Below are 17500 nucleotides of genomic sequence, written 5' to 3' on the forward strand. Positions count from 1 at the left end.
TCTCTATCCCCAAATCCCTCCTCTTAACCTACAGCTCTGCCACCTCTCCACTTCACCGCCACTCTCCTCCAAATGTCTCCATCATGTTTGTGCCCTGGTGGTACTCGGCTACTACAACACTATTACACAAGACTCTCTCCTGCCACCGGCTTGTTTCTAAGGGAGGGTAAAACATACTGTGTGTGGCCACTGCTACCCAGTGAAAGCCGTGAAAGCCTACTGTCAATTTATTACAAATGGCACAAATTATTGTAAATAGTCATTTAAAAAAATAGTGAAAGCGTGAAAGTGAAAGCCCATTGGGAAACTCCAACTCCCATTGTCATTGTGACACAGCACTCCACAGCACACAAGTGAACACTGCACACTGCACACAAAAAGATATGCATTTATGCCTCACCCGTGCAAGGGGGCGGCCCTCAATGGCGCCCCAAGGGAGCAGTGCGGCGAGACGGTACCATGCTCAGGGTACCTCAGTCATGGAGGAGGATGGGGGAGAGTTCTGGTTAATTACTCCCCCCACCAACCTGACAGGTCGGGAGTCAAACCGGCAACCTTTGGTCTACAAAGCTAAAGCCCTAACCGCTTACCCATGACTGCATGTGTGGCCATTTAAAACAATGCTACCCAGATAGACCATATTAAAAAAAGGAACCACTTCTATTCTCTTGACACATGAAGGACTCGTCGACATCTACGGTTGAGGTATGACTACATTACTATGAATAGGGTCATAATGAATATGCATGAGTACGATGCAGATTGTCAACGCATCAGTTGGTTTCAGAACCGGTGCTCTTGGACACCTCTGTATACCTTGAGGGACCTTGTGTTTGTGTAACAACTATTACACACACAGACAGACACACATGCACGCACGCACACACACAGGGGTTGTGGAGTGTTTGGGTGGGGAGTGTGTGTGCACGCAGGTGTGTGCTTTTGTGTGCATGTTCATCCATCCAGAAGTGCAAACATGAGTGTGTGTGTGTGTGTGTGTGTGTGTGTGTGTGTGTGTGTGTGTGTGTGTGTGTGTGTGTGTGTGTGTGTGTGTGTGTGTGTGTGTGTATGCGTGTGTCTCTGTGTGTGTGTGTGTGTGTGCAAGCGAGGAAGATACTGTCAAAACAAAAGTGTTTTCTTTCTTTTCGTCCTCTCTCAAGGGATAGTCCTGTCACTTGGGCCATCTGTCCACACCTGGCCAAGACAAGACAGACTCCCTTCCTCCAAAGGGCTTCATCCAAGTAAGTGATGTGTGGGTGTGTGTATAGGTATGCGGCGTGTAAAGGATGTATGTTGTGGAGGCTTTTGTGCAGGGCTTTGAACCGTTATTTTTTTCCAAACGTTCCGTTCCGAACAGAAACGGAATTATAACGTTTCCGGTTATGCGTTCCACCAATAAATTGACGTTCCCGAACCGGTTAGAACAGAAAAATACTGTTCCCGTAACGGTTAATTTCGTTCCTGTCAGCTGATTACTCCCATAGGCCTAACTGACGTTAATTAACCAAGAAAGACGGAATTGCAAATGGGTCAGCCTACATTCCAAACTGTTTATTCAAGCAGATGAAAAGAATATCCTCCAGAATTTTGTCATTTAGGGACGACCTAAGCGGAGAATAAACCTCAATGATGAAAATGCACGCTCCACGCTGACTTGGGTCACGGGGAATGCTATGATGGACATTGTGAGTTTGTGCATATTTAAAGCGCCATGGATGCCCAATAACGTTGAGCATTCTTGGTGCGCTTTACACGCGCTTCTCTGCAATGTCTTACAATGATGCTATGGAAACTTTGCCCTTTTGTATGACAGTGGTTTCTCTTATTTAAGATGTGGAGTGGAGACTTTGTAGTCCACACCTCTCTCTCCATTCAGTCAGACAATGACTGATGTCACACAGGACGTGAGCCTCAGCCGTCATGGTAACGTGCGCAGGAAAATAATTACTTTTTTTGTTTGTTTGAGGAACGGTATTAACCGGTAACCATTATTTTTAAATAAGTGTTCCTGTTCCAGAACATAAAAAATGATAACGTTTCCGGTTTCGTTTCTGTTCCCTGTAAAATACAAAAAGTTCCCGGTTTTCGTTTTCGTTCCTTGAACCGGTTCAAAGCCCTGCTTTTGTGTGCATGTTCGTCCATCCAGAAGTGCGAACATGGATGTGGATGTGTGTGTGTGTGTGTGTGTGTGTGTGTGTGTGTGTGTGTGTGTGTGTGTGTGTGTGTGTGTGTGTGTGTGTGTGTGTGTGTGTGTGTGTGTGTGTGTGTGTGTGTCTTCTGTGTGCATGCTCATCCAGAGGTATGTGTGGGCATGTGAGTGTGTGTCCATGTAAGGAGTGAGGGGAGGAGAGGCTGCTGCTTTGCTCATTCATGCACATGCGCATCAACGGCAACACCTCCCACCCCCCCACTAACTTATGCATACACTCACACACGCATAAATACACACAAATGGGCAGTCATGGGTAAGCGGTTAGGGCGTCAGACTTGTAGCCCAAAGGTTGCCCAAAGGTTGCCAAAGGTTTGACTCCCAACCCGCCAGGTTGGTGGGGGGAGTAATTAACCAGTGTCCTCCCCCATCCTCCTCCATGACTGAGGTACCCTGAGCATGGTACCGTCCCGTTGCACTGCTCCCTTGGGGCGCCATTGAGGGCTGCCCCCTTGCACGGGTGAGGCATAAATGCAATTTCGTTGTATGCCGTGTACACTTGTGTGCTGTGTCACAATGACAATGGGAGTTGGAGTTTCCTAATTGGGCTTTCACGGCTTTCACTCATACATACACATACATATGCGCACACACCCCCACACCAGGGGAGGAACTCAAGGATTTTTCCCCACCAGTCTATGGGGCAGGTAGATTTTAAAATCTACCAGTCACTTGCCATTTTTACCAGTAAAGTCATATAATAATAATAATAATAATAATAATAATAATAATAATAATAATTATAATAATAATGTGGTATATTTTTTATTTTTATATGCAATTTCCTGCATTTTAAAGAACAATTTTGAAGAATGGCAAATCCTATCGGACAAAACAATCACCTGGACATTCAGGCTTTTTATTGCTCGAAAGTTTTCACCCGTCAAAGTGACTGGTGGGTTGACAAATGTACCCGTCACTGCTGAACTTGACCTGTATTTGGCTGGGTGGACGGGTGGAAAGTTCAAAACATACCCCCCAAACACACACACACGTGTGCGTACGCACGTATGAACGCATGCACACACGCACACGGGTACAAGACGTCCAACATGTCCTTCAGTGCAACGAATACTTTTGCTTACTGTAAATGCAAAAAAAGAGATTTTTTAAAAATATTTTTTTTCATGCATTCACTTTTCAAAAAAATGTTTTGAAATGTCATGTTTTTCACAGTTACAGTAAGCAAAAGCATCTGTTAGCACTGAAGGACAGTGTCATTTTGGACGTCTTTGACCCAGACATGCACGCACACACACAGGCGCACGCGCATGCACACACACACACACACAAAGCTCTTCATTCCACAGCGTCTGGGAGGAGAGCGATGAATCATGTGCTGTGATAAAAGTGGCGGGGAGGAGAGGAGAGGAGAGGGAGGGGTGGATAATCTAGCACTAATAATACCCACCCTCTCTCAGTTTGCTCCTCCCTCTCTTTCTGTTTTTAGATATGAATAACTTCACACGCTCACACAAAGGGCTGCCAACTGCTTTGGTTGGGCCCAGGACAAATTCATGTAAAAGACACCCCCCCCACACCCAATACTGTACATGTACAATGTAATGGGGCCCCAAACCTGGGCTCCCCTCTCTCCATGGGCCCTAGACAAGAGACACTTCTGTCACTCCCTCCTGCCCCGCTGTGCTGTGCTGTGCTGTGCTGTGGCAGTATTGTGTGGTGTGGGGCTTGGCTCGCCCCCCCCTTCCCTGTTGGCTTCATGCCCCATTTTCAGACGTTACATGTCCCGAGGAAAACTTCTTTGGCAGAGTTCATGATGAAGGAAAACTTTTACCTGCTATCTTTCCTTCAGGCTCATCCAATACCTTCTTTTTCTCCCACACCCCTATTCAAGTAGCCTGGGCGAATAGCCGACTGCTGACTCCGTCAATCAGTCTGGCAAAAGCCATGAGGAATCCGTCTCCGTGGACGATGGGAGATGGTCTGATCTTACTCCATCATTTAAATTAATTGAAGTTCCAAACTCAAATTAAAACCCATATTGTGCTTTATTAGCGTGCCTGTTACGTTATAGCGTCGCAAAAGCATACAAAATAACAAAACGAAAGTGTGAATATAGTTACCTTAACCAATCAGAGTAACGGAGCTCGTGGGTGAGTTCTACGTCACCACTCTCAACTGTTTGCTGATTGGCGAAACACTGAGAGAATCGAGCTCGAGGCTTTTGCCAGACGATGTGCAGAGCCAAAATCTTTGGGTGGAGTACAGAGGATGGCGTCGCGAGGCTACTATTCAAGCCCTATTCACTTTAATCCTGTCATAAGGACCTGGGCTTGACATTAACTTTCTTACTTGCCGGTCAATGTGGCTAGTGGTTTTCCCGAGTCACTAGCCATCCAGCTATTCTACTAGCCACATTTTTGTTTTATCATGACGCTTTACATCTAACCTCAGAAGATGAGGTACTTCAAGAAGATGAGTGCATGGCTTTCTACATGGAGATAAAACAAACAAATAGAAACAGAGTAACTGAGCATTGTCTTGAACTTAAATACAAACATTTGATACACATGATATGTCATACTGTAAAATAAGCTACCTGCCAAATTGGCTAGTGACACTGAAATTGTTACCAGCCTTAGCCAAGTTTTACCAGCATTTGACCGGTTGGCAGGTGCCAGTGTCAAGCCCTGATACAGACCTAACCTAACCTCTCTCTCTCTCTCTCTCTCTCTCTCTCTCTCTCTCTCCCCCTCTATCTCTCTCCTCTCCCATTCTCACTCTCCTCTCTCTTCTCTCTTCTCTCTCTCTTCTCTCTCTCTCTCCCTCTCTCCCTCTCTCTCTCTCTCTCTCTCTCTCTCTCCATACTTCTGCACCTCCCCATCCCTTTTCAACCAGGTCATTCCAGTCCAAATGTTCTTATCGGTCACCCGCTCTTTGCTGTCTTGCTCTCTCTCTCTCTCTCTCTCTCTCTCTCTCTCTCTCTCTCTCTCTCTCTCTCTCTCTCACACACACATACTTGCACTCCCTCAGTCTCTCACTCTCTCATTCACTCTCACACTCTCTCAAACACACACTCCCCCTCCCTCTCTCTGTATCTCCTGCAGCAATATGTCTTTTCTTAGCTCTCTCTCGCTTAGCTCTGTCACCATTTCTTCTTTCATAACGCTGCCCTGTCACATAATCCATCTCGCCTAAACAAAGTATGAGTGTGAGTGTGTGGGTGTGTGTGTGTGTGCAGGGTGTCTACAGGTTTGACCAAGTCAAAATTAAGACATTTTAAGACTTTTCAATACCATTTTCCTAATAAAATTAAGACCAACTCGCGGCGTTTACAGGTTTTAGCAAGTCAAAATTAAGACGTTTTAAGACTTTTCAATACCATTTTCCAAATGAAATTAGGACCAACTTGCAAGATCATACACAGGTTCAAATGAAGCACAAAAAACAATTGGTTATTTACATTAATGTAGCCGTTTGAAAACACAAAACTATACACAATAAAACTCTACACTAAATAAAATTAAATAATGCGTTCTAAATTACACTACATGGCTACAACTCCCGATTTCCGTCGCGAAGTTTATCACAAGGCTGACATAATTATTCCTCCCTAAATTAAGCTCCACAAATTTAAGACATTTGGGTTGAAAATTTAAGACAAAATAAGACTTTTCAAGGCCTTATTTGGCGAAAATGAAATTTAAGACTTTTTAAGACTTTTTAAGGACCCGCGGCCACCCTGTGTGTGTGTGTGTGTGTGTGTGTGTGTGTGTGTGTGTGTGTGTGTGTGTGTGTGAGTGTGTGTGTGTGTGTGTGTGTGTGTGTGAGTGAGTGTGAGTGTGTGTGTGTGAGAGAGAGAGAGAGAGAGAGAGAGAGAGAGAGAGAGAGAGAGAGAGAGAGAGAGAGAGAGAGAGAGAGAGAGAAGTGTAGCTATTAACTCATTGGCTGCCAGCCATTTTCAGAAAAGAGTAACCCAGAGTGCCAGAGATTTTTCAGCATTTTGGGTGTTTTTTGGAGGCTCACAGAAAATTGAGTTCTGTGTCTATGTCAACACCATACCTATCGAAACACAGATTAGACGCTCATCTGTCATCAGAAAAAGACGGTGTCTCTCTACCCCTTTCCGTTCTTTCATAATCATCTGTTGAAAATAAGTGGAATTCGCCAAAATGCTGCTTTCTTGCCAAAAAGCTGAGAAAACGCCATTTGAAGTTGACCTATAATTGCAAGTGTTTTTGCTCATAATGACACCATCCTAACAACTCCAAACCTATCAGATGCTATTACAGAGTCTCCTGTCATCTGTAGCCAGAACAAAAGATCGTTTGTATGGTCTTTTCAACCTAATAATGTACTGAAATATAACGGGGTGGGCTTGAAAACAAGAGTGTTTTGGTTTGTTGCTGGCGCGCACAATGGATCATGACAGCAGGTGCATGTAACTCATGTGAAATACTAAACTCACAGAAATACTGTCTCATAGTCCCTCTGTTTAGCCTGTAGTCCTCTCGTTGGGGAACAAATCACAACTGATTTGTTTCCTCCTGTACCGTGTGAACTGGGAGGCAGGCAGGCAGCACAATTTAGCTTACTGCTGCTTCTTTGGCAGAGCGGACAATTTGCAGATTGATGATTACTGTCATCATGTTTCTGCTATAGTGATCTTGTCATATATTGTTCAATGAATTTTCTTTTGATAAAGTACTGATCACATATCCAACATTTCACAAGCCGATTGGAGTGGGGAAGGCTAGCTGGTCTGAGGCTAAGTGCAATGCTTTCTCATGTGAGCTGAATGTATCTGACCAGACACAAAGGCTAGCCTACTCTGTTCCAAGATTCTGCAACCCCCCTGTCTTTTTGATGATACAGTAAGCTGATCATACTATACAAATCCATAACTGCAACTGTAGAATGAGTAAAAATAGTTGACTTACCAAGGCTCCTTTATTTAGGCTTAGTTGTAAGTTGTTAGCGATTTCGTGCTAGCTAGCTAGCGTAGCAAACAATAGCCAAACATTCCCAACTGGTGACCACTAGTCCCGTGCATTGTCCTGTTAGATGATCTTTTGTACGCATCATCCTGATGTTGTGTAGGCTGATCACATTATCCAAAATGAAACAGTTGCCACACAGATCATCTCTGGTTGAACAGAGTGTATTTTGGGCAAGCTAGTTACAATGGCTACTAGCTAGATGGCAACAAGGGGGTGTATTTTGGTCATGAGAGGAAGTTTTTTTTTGTCAGGCTCTGACACTAAAATCAGTAGAATACCTGTGTTAAAATCAGAGGGCAAGAAAGTAGACTACTGTCACAGGTGCTTTACTTTCAAAAATGATTTTGCTATGCTACTTTTGAGATTATAATAGTAAAAAGGGATGTTTTTGTCTTGACATTTCCTCTTGATGTGAGCTAATGCCCTGCCCTGACTGTTCCTAAGGACACTTCTGCCACCTACAGGAACAGTTAGAACATGACTAGAGGCGTGAAATTAATACACAACATAGGTCAGACCGTCCTCAAGGCGTGCCTGTAAAAAAACGCAATTATCGGCGAACGACGTCGAAGGCCGGGGGCGTCACTATTCGAAATGACGTAATTCGGCGGCTAAGGCAGCCAATGAGTTAAGCGCTCATCAGGTCTCTCACTTCAGTGGTGGAACAGACAGGGCCCCAGGGCAAAACACTTACAGGGCCTCCATACGGCACTGCCAAGGTCACAATAGGGCCTCCACCACCAATACAAGAGTGGCCTGAGCCCTGGGTCAAATGCCCTGCTCGCCCTCCCTGTAGCTCCGCCCCTTCTCCTGATCATCATCTTTTCTTCTGGATCCAGTGGCGCTGGATGACCATTTGAAGAGAAGAGACGCTTCCTGAAAAGAGAAGTCTCTCTGTGTTCTCTCTCTCTCTCTCTCTCTCTCTCTCTCTCTCTCTCTCTCTCTCTCTCTCTCTGCCTGTCTAAAGGGCCGTACACACACATCGCTGCTATTTACTAGCTTCTCGCTTGCTCGCCTCTCTTTCATGGAACGTTTGCTGAAAGTTCCCGTGGCTTTAACAGCCAATGAACAGACGAGAAGTACCGAACTCTGCCTTCCAATTGGTTACTCGCTTACTCGCCTTGCTCGAAGATAAAATATTTTCAACTCGGGATCCGCCCACATCGGATCGCTTGTACAGTACTCGCCTACTCGCCTGCTAGTCTCGCTGGAACACATTGACATTCTATTGAGTTAATTCGCTGAGCAAGTAACTAGCAGCGATGTGTGTGTACGGCCCGTAACATATATATTCTGTCTCTTCCTGTTGGCAGCACGGAATCCCTGGCATATCACTAAAGCAGCAACCCAGTCACGGGCCAAGCATGTGGGAGTGCCTTTGTGTGTTGTAGATAGATGTGCATATAGCAGAGAGAGAGAGAGAGAGAGAGAGAGAGAGAGAGAGAGAGAGAGAGAGAGAGAGAGAGAGAGAGAGAGAGAGAGAGAGAGAGAGAGAGAGAGACAGAGAGACAGAGAGAGTGCGAGAGAGAGAGACAGAGAGAGTAAATTGATTGCCTTCCCTTGAGAGCTGCATACTGTAGATGCATGTAAAAGTCTGTATGTTAGTCTGTAGCCATTTGCTATATTGTATTCTCAAGTGCATGTAAATTGCATGTCTTAAGTGTGCTTGCGTCTAGGTAACTGCAGGTACATAAATACTTCAGTGCACTGAAGGGCATATGTTAGGGCCATGTTATGTGTGCAAACTTTGGGGGAGGGGAGCGTTGTGTGTGTGAGCATGTGTACATATTTAAGGGTCTCTGTGCACTGTGTACACTGGGATTCCAGCTCAGTGGGCATGTCGGTTTGTGTGTGTGTGTGTGTGTGTGTGTGTGTGTGTGTGTGTGTGTGTGTGTGTGTGTGTGCTTACTGTAGCGCTGAAGCCACCTGCTGGAGTAAAGCTCCCTTCACAGCCCCCGGCATCCCAGCATGCACTTACACACACTGAACACACATGCTGCACGCACGCACACACACACACACACACGTGCACACACACACACACACACACACACACACACACACACGTGCACACACACACACACACACACACACACACACACACACACACACACACACACACACACACACACACAAGTACGTGCACACACACACTGTACACACGTACACACAAACACTGTACACACACACACACACACACACACACACACACAAGTACGTGCACACACACACTGTACACACGTACACACAAACACTGTACACACACGCACGCGCACACGCACATACACACAGTACACCCACACCCACACGCACATACACACAGTACACCCACACACAGTACGCACATCGTCCTAAGCCATGCAGCCTCCAGAGAGCAGTGTTCACACAGGGCTTCTCACTCACAGCACTCACTCACAGCACGCACCCCCCCCCCTCTCTCTCTCTCACTCGCTCACTCGCTCGCTCGCCCGCCCGCCCGCCCGCCCGCCCACTCACTCACCCACTCACTCACTCACTCACTCACTCACTCACTCACTCACTCACTCACTCACTCACTCACTCACTCACTCACTCACTCACTCACTCACTCACTCACTCACTCACTCACTCACAGCAGGCACTCTCAGTAGTGCACCAGTAACAAACAAACACTAGAAACTGGGATACAGTAGTGGGGTGTTTCTACAGCATAAAGACAAGACAGATGAGAAGAAGAGAGGAGTGTGTGTGTGTGTGTGTGTCTGTGCGAGAGAGAGAGAGAGAGAGAGAGAGAGAGAGAGAGAGAGAGAGAGAGAGAGAGAGAGAGAGAGAGAGAGAGCGGTTGTGTGCGTTGTGAATTGTTGGAAAAGGGAGGCAGTGTGCTGTCGTGACAAACGCTCCCGCTGTGCACAAGTGTGTGTGTCTGTGTGTGTCTGTGTGTGTGTGTGTGTGTGTGTGTGTGTGTGTACAGTCTTTCTACAGCAGAAGGAATGGGGAGTCAGGGAAGGGAACAGTAAAGAATAAAGACAAGACAGAGGACTAGAAGTGTGTGTGTGTGTGTGTGTGTGTGTGTGTGTGTGTGTGTGTGTGTGTGTGTGTGTGTGTGTGTGTGTGTGTGTGTGTGTGTGTGTGTGTGTGTGTGTGTGTGTGTGTGTGTGTGTGTGTGTGTGTGGTGTGTGTGTGTGTGTGTCTGAATGTACATTTGAGTTAATATGTGCGTGTACTTTCTATAAATATATGTACTATATGTCTGTGTATTGCATGTGTGTGTGTAAGCATGTAGTGTGTATTGTTTAAATATTGAAGTGTGTATGTGTGTGTGTGTGTGTGTGTGTGTGTGTGTGTGTGTGTGTGTGTGTGAGGGAGAGAGAAGCAGGTTGTGTGCATTGTGAATTGCTGGAAAAGGGAGGCAGTGTGCTGTCGTGACAAACTCTCTCCGCTGTGCACAAGTGTGTGTGTGTGTGTGTGTGTGTGTGTGTGTGTGTGTGTGTGTGTGTGTGTGTGTGTGTGTGTGTGTGTGTGTGTGTGTGTGTGTGTGTGTGTGTGTGTGTGTGTGTGTGTGTGTGTCTCCCTGCTGTGTAGCTGCGTGCCGGGGAGACTCAGTGGGGATCTTTCATCCACTGACAGAAATAAGCACCGCCCAAGAAATGCTGAGGTATACACACACACACACATAGACACACACACACGAGCACGCGCGCACACGCGCGCGCACACACACACACACACACACACACACACACACACACACACACACACACACACACACACACACACACACACACACACACACACACACACACACACACACACACACACACACACACACACACACACACACACACACAAATATGCACGAGCACAAACACGCAGAAACGTAAAGACATACAGACTCACAAATCTAGACACACAAATCACGGGTACACAATGGCCCAGACAAATATATCAGGAATGTAAACTGCACTGCACACCACACCACCACACACAACACAACACAACACAACACAACACAACACAACACAACACAACACAACACAACACACAACACAACACAACGCAACACACAACACAACACAACACAACACAACACAACACAACACAACACAACACAACACAACACAACACAACACAACACAACACAACTAGGGATGCACCGATACCGATACTGGCACTCAATACTGCTCATTATACTCATACTCGTCAAGCACTTGCCGATACCAGCAACGATACTGCTATTACACAAAACAATGCAAAATTTTGTCACGTTCTGTGGACTTGAAAGCAGCATGGGAGAAAAGTGCCACCTCATACATTTACTAACATATAAATCTACATGGAAATGGACAATACAAATATGGAAAAAAACAAGGCCATGCATTTATTTTCATTGTATTTTGGTGGCAAAAGGTATCCGTATCTGTACTCGTTATCGGCAAGTACACACATTAATGTGCACGTACTTGTATCGGTTTTCAAAAAAGTGATATCGGTGCATCCCTAAACACAACTCAATTCAACTCCCCTGGACACATAAGTCAGCCCAGTCACACTAATCACAGGCCCACACAGACATCTTCACTACCCTGTATGTTACCCAAATACATACAGTAGACATGCACACAATAGGGTATACACACACACACACACACACACACACACACACACACAGACACACACCTGCATGCTACGATAACACAGACATGTACACACAGGAACACGCACACGCATGCGTGCACGCGCACACACGCGCGCGCACACACACACACACACACACACACACACACACACACACACACACACACACACACACACACACACACACCACACACACACACACACACACCACACACACACACACACACACACACACACACACACACTCACACACACACACACACTCACACACACACACACCACACACACACACACCAGCTCTCAACATGAACACAAAAGGAAAAGTGTGTCAAAACAAAAAGATGGATGATCTCTCCGTTAAATAAAGAAAAAAAAGAAAAAGAAGAAAAAAAAGAAAACAAAAGACAAAAAAAACGCACACAGACACAGAGACAAAAAAAAAAAAATCAACTACAAACGCAGGCCTCACTCTCACGCAACACCTGTGCAATCTCCCCTCGCCTACAAATCACATCATTTGGCAGGCCAAGATCTGGGATGACGAATGGTAACCTTGCCGCAAAACAATCACCGCTGCGTTCCTCCCCTCCTGATTGATGGGAAACAAATCTCACAGGATCTCTCTCTCTCTCTCTCTCTCGCTGCTGCTGCTGCTGCTGCACTGCCCCCTGTTCCTCCATACGACCATTCCAACCGCAAATGCTGATATGAATGCGTGTAGGTATTATGATAACCCCAATGCCAGCCGCACACACACAGACACAGACAGACATAGACAGACACAGGCATGCACACGCACACGCACGCACGCACACACGCACGCACGCATATGCACACGCACACGCACACAGGGACAGCTTTTGCTGAGCCCGGGACAAAGTCATTGGAAAGGGCCCCCGCCGATCCAATACATACAATGTAATGAGGACCCCAATTTTGGGTCCCCTATGACCCTGGGCCCGGGACAACTGACCCCTTTTGTCCCTCCCTGTTGGCTTCCCTGTACACACACACACACACACACACACACACACACACACACACACACACACACACACACACACACACACACACACACACACACACACACACACACACACACACACACACACACACACACACACTCCACCTCCAAATCCAACTCCAACGTGCACAGTAATGGCCAGCCTTACACATGAATGTCACAAGAGAGAAAAAAAAGAGAAAGATCCATAAGCACACAAATGCAAGCGTCAGCCAGGGTTCTCCAGGGGGAAAACACTGTGAAACGTACATTCGCAGGATAATTAATTTTGGTCGTGAAAGGACTTGCACAGTGTGTGTGTGTGTGTGTGTGTGTGTGTGTGTGTGTGTGTGTGTGCGCGTGCGTGCGTGCGTGCGTGTGTGTGTGCGTGTGTGTGTGCGTGTGTGTGTGTGTGCGCGTGTGTGTGCGCGTGTGTGTGTGCGTGTGCGTGCGTGCGTGCGTGCGTGCGTGCGTGCGTGTGTGTGTGTACATATTCCATTTTCGGCTCCTGTGTTTTCAATTCTGAGCCTGCTGCTGACGCTGGGGCTACTGTGTCACTAGGGTGATGCTTTGTTTTTCTTTTCCGTTTTTAATAAAATGAGACTTGCAAAGAGCTGTGTCCCTGCGCATGGCCTAGAAGATTGACATTTTTACATTATGCAAACTGCAGGTGCAAGTATGAAAACTGGGAGTTGCATACAGTATGTATACAATATGATGGACATAGTGCTTTAGATGTTCAAATAATTTACAAATATAAAACACAAATGTAGCACAAAACAGCTCATTTGCCGCACAGCGTTCTAATGAATACCGATTAGTACTGAATAAGTGTAGAGCATAGACACTGCATTGACACGGAAATTGACATTCTGTGTTAGGCAGTTTATAACTGCAGCACATCAACGGATAAAAAGCTGCAGTTTAGTATTTTAGTTTAGTAATTATTCCCTATGAAGTATTCGTTCAAGCCTTTGCATAATAACTAGCAAACGCTGTGTTTAACACTTTGTCGGGAGTACTCAGTGTGTTAAGTGCTATTATTATATGGTGTGACGTCATCGGTCGAATGCTCCATTCATTTCAACGGGGCTCCCCAACGTTCGCACGTCTGTTATTTTTCGATAACGGACGGGTTGGTCTATGACAGACCGCTGTCAATGGCAACAAGACTTTTCACTGCTAAAGCGACTTTTCAACAAGACTCTAATCAGCTGCTGTGATAGACAACACCTGTTGTCCTGGCTACCTAGCTGTTGCCTAGCGGTGTTCCACAACGGCACTGTTTTGTTTTGCGCAGCAACAATCTTAACATTAAATAGGCCTAAATAAATGTCCCCGCCATGTGTGAATCATTTAAGTATATCCATATAATAAGCGGGTTAACTTTCGGCGAGTCGGTCGCTACCGTGGAATAGCAGCACTTCAGAGAGAACAAGACCCCTCCGCACCGCGTCGGGGTCTAAAGATTCTCTCTGTCGTGCTGCTATTCCACGGTAGCGACCTTCTCGCCGAACGTTAACCCTTACTTAAAATGTAGTTAAAAACTGTAGTATGATGACTACATGAGGATACAGGACAGTCTGTTATGAGAAGTGCTTTAGGGTCAAAGACGTGCAAAATGGCATTGTTATTCAGTGTAACGGATGCCTTCTGCTGACTGCAACTGTGAAAAACATGACTCTTTTTATTTATTTATTGTTACAGGGAATTCATGAAAGCCTCGGCTGTCATCCATTCACTTGAAACAATTTAAAAATCATGTTTTTTTTGCAGTTACAGTCGGTGGAAGGTGTCCGTAACACTGAATGACAAAGACGTCTTTGACCCTTTAGCATGCAGGAGGGGTTGGATGGTTGCAAGACTGCCGCATGTTATTCATTACACTATATTTCACATTACATTGCATCTGGCAGACGCTTTATAACCAAAACCACTTTCAAACGGGGACATAATCATAGCCAACATCACTAGTAGATACAAAGTGCACAGGAGATACAGTATACAGAACAACAAGTGAAATGCAAAGAAGCTTTAGTTTTTTTCTTTGGAAAGTAGACCACACACACACACACACACACACACACACACACACACACACACACACACACACACACACACACACACACACACACACACACACACACACACACACACACACACACACACACACACAGACACAGACACAGACACACACACACATCACGTCAAGAGTCTGGCCTGGGGCTGGGGCTTGCTTGTTGAAGGCTGCAATAGAGGGGCATCAGCTGTGGTTGTACCACCTGACGTCCTGAAGCCCCAAAAACATAATAATAAATAAAAAAAAATATATATATATATATATTTAGGGGCTTTTATGCCTTTATTTGATAGGACAGTCTGAGATGGTGACAGGAAGCGAGTGGGACAGAGAGACGGGGTGGGATCGGGAAATGACCCCGTCCGGACTCGAACCGGGGTCCCCGTGGGCATGCAAGCCCAAATGTGGGGGGCTTAGCGCGCTGCACCACAGCACCCTTTAGCCCAAAAACATAATTGACCCATATGCAGGTCCTGATGCAAGAGTCGGCTCTGCTACGCGCCCCTTCCACCAATATGCACGGTTGGCCACTTGGATGCAGTGCTCGCTACAGTACGTGTATGAGTTGGTGTAAATGGGAGAATATAGGTGGGTCAAAGACGTCTTTGTCATTCAGTGTTAAGGACACCTTCCGCCGACTGTAACTGCAAAAAAAACATGATTTTTAAATTGTTTCAAGTGAATGGATGACAGCCGAGGCTTTCATGAATTCCCTGTAACAATACATAAATAAAAAGAGTCATGTTTTTTACAGTTACAGTCAGCAGAAGGCATCCGTTACACTGAATGACAATGCCATTTTGCATGTCAGGTGTTGGTCATGAATGAAGGAAGCAAAGGAAGCAAAGCACAGCACTCTTCAGATTTTTTCTTTGTTTATTCGCCCTCGAACGTTTCGGGCAGAGCCCTTCTTCAAGCGTGTCATGGCGATTCAAGAAGATTCTAGAATGTGTTGGTACTGTACTCACCCTTCCACCAGGGTCCGGTTGGCCAGGCGGATGCAGTGCTCCCACAGCACGTTGGAGACGGCCAGCGGGATGCGCACCTGACGAGACACCTCGGCCAGACGCAGGTTAAACTGCTCAAACTCCTGAGGACAGACACACACACAGACACGCGCAAAACATGGTTAAATTACTACTTCAACAATAAAGGGTAAAATGCACTTCTCCACTCTCTCTCTCTCACACACGCACACGCACACAGGTTAAACTGCTCAAACTCCTGAGGACGGACAGACACACACACACACAGACACACGCAAAACATGGTTAAATAACTACTTTAACACTTAAGGGTAAAATGCACTTCTCCACTCTCTCTCTCTCTCACACACACACAGACGCAGGTTAAACTGCTCAAACTCCTGAGGACAGACACACACACAGACACGCGCAAAACATGGTTAAATAACTACTTTAACACTTAAGGGTAAAATGCACTTCTCCACTCTCTCTCTCTCACACACACACAGACGCAGGTTAAACTGCTCAAACTCCTGAGGACAGACACACACACAGACACGCGCAAAACATGGTTAAATAACTACTTTAACAATAAAGGGTAAAATGCACTTCTCCACTCTCTCTCTCTCACACACACGCACACAGGTTGAACTGCTGACTCCTGAGCTCCTGAGGACGGACAGACACACACACACACACACACAGACACACGCAAAACATGGTTAAATAACTACTTTAACACTTAAGGGCAAAATGCATTTCTCCTTTCTCTCTCACACAGAGACGCTGGCTAGACTGCTTGAACTCCTGATGACACACACACAAACATGGTTAAATAACTACTTACAACACTTATATTAAGGGCAAAACACAGCTATCCTCTCTCACCCACATGCATGCAAACACACACACTTTGTAAAGGTTAAATACGCCTTCCATGATAATGGGTACAAAATGCGTCCCTCATCTCTCTCTCTTGCGTGCTCACACACACACTCTCTCGCGCTCTCTCTCTCTCTCACACACACACACACACACACGCTCACACACTCTCTCTCTCTCTCTCTCTCTCTCTCTCTCTCTCTCTCTCTCTCTCTCTCGCTCATTCACACACACACCCAGACCCGCGCGCGCGCACACACACACACGCACACGCACGCACACACACACACACACACACACACACATACGCACGCACGCACACACACACACACACACACACACACACACACACACACACACACACACACACACACACACACGGCTAAGCAAGTACTGTCTGAAAGCATCAACATTTGGTCAGCAGCAGTGGCAGCAAGAGCATTACAGCCCTAATGGAGGCAGGCTGCGCTGCGCTGCGCTGCGGTGAGGAGGCCAATCATATTTTCCTTCATAACCGCTGGGACACCGCCGGGACGAGAGAGACCACCGCACAAACACGAACACGGTGGGCTAAAAAACAAAATCATCACTCCCCTCACGGCTCCAAACCAGACAGCGGTAACGCGATACAGTCCAGCATTTCTGCACCACATCATGCGATTATCCGGCAATAGCAAAACACACTAGCGGGAACCCAGGCTTACACGCACGCATGCACACATACACACGCACACACACACAGTCCCCTCAAGTAAGATGCAAATCACCGGTCCTGCCACAGTTCTG

At 46.2% G+C, this 17500-nt stretch overlaps 1 protein-coding gene across 2 annotated transcripts in view; it reads right to left on the reverse strand.

Moving 5' to 3' along the window:
- vps50 (VPS50 EARP/GARPII complex subunit) overlaps window positions 1–17500 on the reverse strand; it is a 329813-nt gene that overhangs the window by 16617 nt on the left and 295696 nt on the right. For both annotated transcript variants that reach the window (XM_063185955.1, XM_063185954.1), the window contains one exon: window positions 15836–15957. In XM_063185955.1, coding sequence (XP_063042025.1) covers window positions 15836–15957 — 122 coding nt within the window. The remainder of the gene's footprint in view (window positions 1–15835; window positions 15958–17500) is intronic.

The sequence above is a fragment of the Engraulis encrasicolus genome, chromosome 20 (genome assembly GCF_034702125.1).
Source record: "Engraulis encrasicolus isolate BLACKSEA-1 chromosome 20, IST_EnEncr_1.0, whole genome shotgun sequence".
Taxonomy (NCBI): Eukaryota; Metazoa; Chordata; class Actinopteri; order Clupeiformes; family Engraulidae; genus Engraulis; species Engraulis encrasicolus.